Below are 5,015 nucleotides of genomic sequence, written 5' to 3'. Positions count from 1 at the left end.
GGTATTTTGGAGCTCAATATACATCTGAAGGATACGTATCCCTGAGATGCGGAGCACCAACCCCGCTGTCTGATTTTATACTTTCACTTTTTCTCCAGAGTCGCGCTAAGCGATACCTTGCCGCCGGCTGTCTGTTTTTATTGTCTCTGCTGTTTGTTTGTCTCTTTATAATTCTAGAAAGTCCTAAAATGGGACAACAACTAACTACCCCTTTGAGTCTGACCTTAGATCACTGGAAAGAAGTCAAGAGCCGAGCCCACAACCAATCAGTGGAAATCAAGAAGAATCGATGGATAAGCTTTTGTTCCTCTGAGTGGCCCACGTTTAATGTCGGTTGGCCTCGGGATGGGACTTTTGATTCTGATGTTATTTTGCAGGTTAAAGCTAAGATCTTCTCTCCCTCCCTATCACCCCCCTCCGCAGGCTGCTGCGGCGGTTCCAGATGACGTCCAAGCAGAGGGACCGGAGGTTGCTCCCTCTCCCATTGCGGGTCGACTCAGAGAGAGGAGAGGACAGGGAGATTCCTCACACATCCTGCCCCTCCGACTCGCAGGAGGGGAAGGAAACCAGTTTCAGTATTGGCCCTTCTCCGCTTCAGACCTGTATAACTGGAAAACTCATAACCCGTCCTTCTCCCAAGACCCTGTGGCCCTAACTAACCTCCTAGAGTCTATTCTTCTAACCCACCAGCCCACCTGGGATGATTGCCAGCAGCTTCTCCAAGTTCTCCTTACGACAGAAGAAAAACAGAGGGTTATTCTGGAAATCATGACAGAAGAAAAACAGAGGGTTATTCTGGAAGCCCGCAAGCAGGTTCCCTGGGTGGATGGGAGACCTACCCAGCTGCCCAACGAGATAGAAGCTGCCTTTCCCTTGACCAGACAAGATTGGGACTTCAATACACCTGAAGGTAGGGGACACCTACGCTTTTATCGCCAGTTGCTCACAGCGGGCCTCTGAGCAGTGGGGCGACGCCCCACCAATTTGGCCAAGGTAAGATCGGTAGTACAAGGGCAAGATGAGGCGCCGACAGTATTCTTAGAGAGACTAAAGAAAGCATATCGGAGGTTTACTCTCTTTGATCCAGACAGCCCTGAGCAGGAAGTGAGTGTCTCTATGTCTTTCATTTGGCAGTCAGCCCCTGACATTAAGGTGAAACTCCAAAGAATAGAGAATCTGCAGGGACAGAGGTTACAAGATCTACTCAGTGAAGCAGAGAGAATTTTCAATAAGAGAAAAACCCCTGAGGAAAAGGAAGAGTTTGACCTGTACGTGGATAAAAAGCTGGGGTACGCAAAGGGGGTCCTGACTCAAAAACTGGGGCCGTGGAGATGCCCTGTGGCTTATTTGTCAAAGAAACTAGACCCAGTGGCTGCCGGCTGGCCCCCTTGTCTGAGAATGGTGGCAGCCCTGGCAGTCCTGGTCAAAGATGCCTTTAAATTAACTTTGGGTCAGCCTCTTTGCGTTCGGGCCCCCCATGCTCTTGAGTCTCTCATCAGACAGCCCCCGGATCGGTGGCTCTCGAATGCCCGGATGACTCATTACCAGGCTCTGCTCTTGGACTCTGACCGCATCCAGTTTGGATCCCCCGTCGCTCTCAATCCTGCGACCCTGCTACCCAGCACAGAAGAACCCGACTCGCAGGGCGACCATGACTGTCATCGGGTCCTGGCTGAGGTTTTCGGCACCCGACCAGACCTGAGCGATAAGCCACTGGAGAAGGCAGATCACACTTGGTATACAGACGGGAGCAGCTTCCTTGAAGGGGGACAACGCCGGGCTGGAGCCGCAGTCACCTCAGACAGCAAGGTAATATGGGCCGAGCCCTTACCAGAAGGAACGTCCGCATAGAAGGCCGAGCTGATAGCTCTGACACAGGCCCTGCGGCTGGCAGAAGGTAAGAAGCTAAATGTGTACACGGACAGCCGGTACGCCTTCGCCACCGCACACATCCACGGAGAAATTTACAAAAGAAGGGGGCTTCTCACATCAGGAGGGAAGGAAATAAAGAACAAAGCAGAAATCCTGGCACTACTAGAGGCTTTGTTTTTACCAAAAGAGCTCAGCATAATGCACTGTCCAGGCCACCAGAAAGGAAATCACCCAGAGGCAAGGGGAAACCGCCTAGCCGACCAGACGGCCAAGGACATTGCCTCCAAGAGTCAGGTTCTGACTATGCAAATGGACCCTGAACGCCAGAGACGGGAAGCCATCAGAGACTACACCCCAGAGGACAGAGAGTTACTCGAGAAAATTGGGGCTTTCAACAACCCAGAGACTGGCTACTGGGAGTACCAAGGAAAAACCGTCTTGCCTCAGCGATCGGTGGAAGAGCTCCTGGACGAGCTCCACAAATGGACCCACTTGGGAGTGAACAAGATGAGAAAACTGATTGAGAGGGAAGAAACAATCCTCTATCTGCTAAACAAAGATGCCATCCTACAAAGAATTGTTAAGAACTGTAAGGCCTGTGCCCAGGTAAACTGGGGCAAAAATAAAGCTTCAGGAGGAGTCAGACAAAGAGGCCACAGGCCAGGAGTCCACTGGGAAGTGGACTTTACTGAGGTTAAACCAGGAATGTATGGCTATAAATATTTGTTAGTTTTCATTGACACTTTTTCAGGATGGCCAGAAGCCTACCCGACCAAGCAAGAAACTGCAAGGGTGGTATCCAAGAAGCTATTAGATGACATCTTTCCCCGATTTGGGATGCCACAGGTAATAGGGTCAGATAACGGACCAGCCTTTGTCTCCCAGGTAAGTCAGAAGGTGGCCAGGTTACTGGGGATTGATTGGAAGTTACATTGTGCCTACCGGCCCCAGAGTTCAGGTCAGGTAGAGCGAATGAATAGAACCATTAAGGAGGCTCTAACTAAATTCTCGCTGGCAACTGGCACTAAAGACTGGGTTACTCTGCTGCCTTTGGCATTATACCGGGCCAGGAACACTCCTGGGCCCAGTGGGTTAACTCCATTTGAAATCCTGTATGGGACCCCTCCCCCTGCAGTTTCCTACTTAGACCCGGATATCTCTAATTTTGTTTTTACCAAAAGAGCTCAGCATAATGCACTGTCCAGGCCACCAGAAAGGAAATCACCCAGAGGCAAGGGGAAACCGCCTAGCCGACCAGACGGCCAAGGACATTGCCTCCAAGAGTCAGGTTCTGACTATGCAAATGGACCCTGAACGCCAGAGACGGGAAGCCATCAGAGACTACACCCCAGAGGACAGAGAGTTACTCGAGAAAATTGGGGCTTTCAACAACCCAGAGACTGGCTACTGGGAGTACCAAGGAAAAACCGTCTTGCCTCAGCGATCGGTGGAAGAGCTCCTGGACGAGCTCCACAAATGGACCCACTTGGGAGTGAACAAGATGAGAAAACTGATTGAGAGGGAAGAAACAATCCTCTATCTGCTAAACAAAGATGCCATCCTACAAAGAATTGTTAAGAACTGTAAGGCCTGTGCCCAGGTAAACTGGGGCAAAAATAAAGCTTCAGGAGGAGTCAGACAAAGAGGCCACAGGCCAGGAGTCCACTGGGAAGTGGACTTTACTGAGGTTAAACCAGGAATGTATGGCTATAAATATTTGTTAGTTTTCATTGACACTTTTTCAGGATGGCCAGAAGCCTACCCGACCAAGCAAGAAACTGCAAGGGTGGTATCCAAGAAGCTATTAGATGACATCTTTCCCCGATTTGGGATGCCACAGGTAATAGGGTCAGATAACGGACCAGCCTTTGTCTCCCAGGTAAGTCAGAAGGTGGCCAGGTTACTGGGGATTGATTGGAAGTTACATTGTGCCTACCGGCCCCAGAGCTCAGGTCAGGTAGAGCGAATGAATAGAACCATTAAGGAGGCTCTAACTAAATTCTCGCTGGCAACTGGCACTAAAGACTGGGTTACTCTGCTGCCTTTGGCATTATACCGGGCCAGGAACACTCCTGGGCCCAGTGGGTTAACTCCGTTTGAAATCCTGTATGGGACCCCTCCCCCTGCAGTTTCCTTCTTAGACCCGGATATCTCTAACTTTGTTGATTCACCTTCCCTCTTTGCTCACCTGAAGGCACTCCAGCTGGCTCACCAGGAGATCTGGAAGCCCCTAGCTGCAGCCTATCAGGATGCTATTGACACTCCTATTGCACCCCACCCCTTCCAGCCCGGGGACGCTGTCTGGGTCCGGAGGCATCAGACTCGGAGCCTAGAACCACGCTGGAAAGGACCATACACTGTCCTCCTCACCACGCCCACAGCTCTCAAGGTCGACGGGGTTGCAGCCTGGGTCCACGCCTCCCACGTTAAGGCAGCCGATCCAGCTCACCAAGAACTCTCAAGAGAAGGGCAATGGCAGCTGACGCGGACTACCAACCCCCTAAAGATAAGACTGGTCAAAGAAAAATGCTAATCATGTTGCTCTGGGTATTATCTTTCCCCAGAATAGAGTCTGGGGAAAATCCACATACCCCATACCATATTACCTGGACCCTCAGTAATTCTTATGGAGAAGTCCTCAATCAGACTGAATTAATTGGCCCCGTTAGCACCACCTTTCCTTCACTCTCCTTTGACGCCTGTAAGGGAGTGCCATCCTGTATTTGGGACAGTTTGGTAGACAAGGGGACCATTTATTTATGTCCAGGGCATCAACCTGACAACAAAATGCGCTATTCTTGTGGGGGAATGCAATATGGATGGTGTTATTACTGGAATTGTGCAACTGCAGGTAGTACATATTGAAAGCCATCTTCTAGCTGGGATTACATCCGAGTAAAAAGAGATCCCAGCATAGATAAATATAAGGTTGGCAGTGTGGGGAAGCCCCTCCCTCATGTGCTTGAATTCACTGAACAAGGAAAGTCCCATGACTGGAACCGCCCCTGCAGCTGGGGACTGTTCGTATACAGAAAATATGGGGACGATCCATGGGGAGTAATTACACTCAGTCGCTCGGTGCAACCCTTGGCCCCCTCGGCAGTGGGTCCCAATCCAGTTCTAACTAGGGACCTTCCACTTCC

The 5,015-nt window shown here is 50.6% G+C and overlaps 1 protein-coding gene across 2 annotated transcripts; it reads left to right on the top strand.

Moving 5' to 3' along the window:
- Positions 1 to 1,425: 1,425 nt before the first annotated feature.
- Positions 1,426 to 4,797, top strand: LOC108491511. 2 transcript variants are annotated; one of them, XM_017801681.2, is made up of 2 exons: positions 1,426 to 2,993; positions 3,988 to 4,797. In XM_017801681.2, exons 1-2 carry the CDS (start codon positions 2,071 to 2,073, stop codon positions 4,403 to 4,405), a joined length of 1,341 nt encoding a protein of 446 aa, XP_017657170.1. In that variant the 5' UTR covers positions 1,426 to 2,070; the 3' UTR covers positions 4,406 to 4,797. The 2 variants fall into 2 exon arrangements, with proteins under 2 accessions (XP_017657170.1, XP_029426296.1); XM_029570436.1 differs by having other exon boundaries at positions 1,462 to 2,095; positions 3,090 to 4,797.
- Positions 4,798 to 5,015: the final 218 nt, after the last annotated feature.

The sequence above is a fragment of the Nannospalax galili genome, unplaced genomic scaffold (genome assembly GCF_000622305.1).
Source record: "Nannospalax galili isolate Female #2095 unplaced genomic scaffold, S.galili_v1.0 scaffold461, whole genome shotgun sequence".
NCBI lineage: Eukaryota > Metazoa > Chordata > Mammalia > Rodentia > Spalacidae > Nannospalax > Nannospalax galili.
The sequence above is the reverse complement of the archived record's forward strand: the minus strand, read 5'-3'. Positions and strand labels throughout refer to the sequence as shown.

Coding starts and splice junctions, on each gene's coding strand:
- LOC108491511 (XM_017801681.2), top strand. CDS start 2,071: ATGCACTGTCCAGGCCACCAGAAAGGAAATCACCCAGAGGCAAGGGGA. Junction 2,994..3,987: donor TTTGAAATCCTGTATGGGAC/CCCTCCCCCTGC, acceptor CCTGTATGGGAC/CCCTCCCCCTGCAGTTTCCT.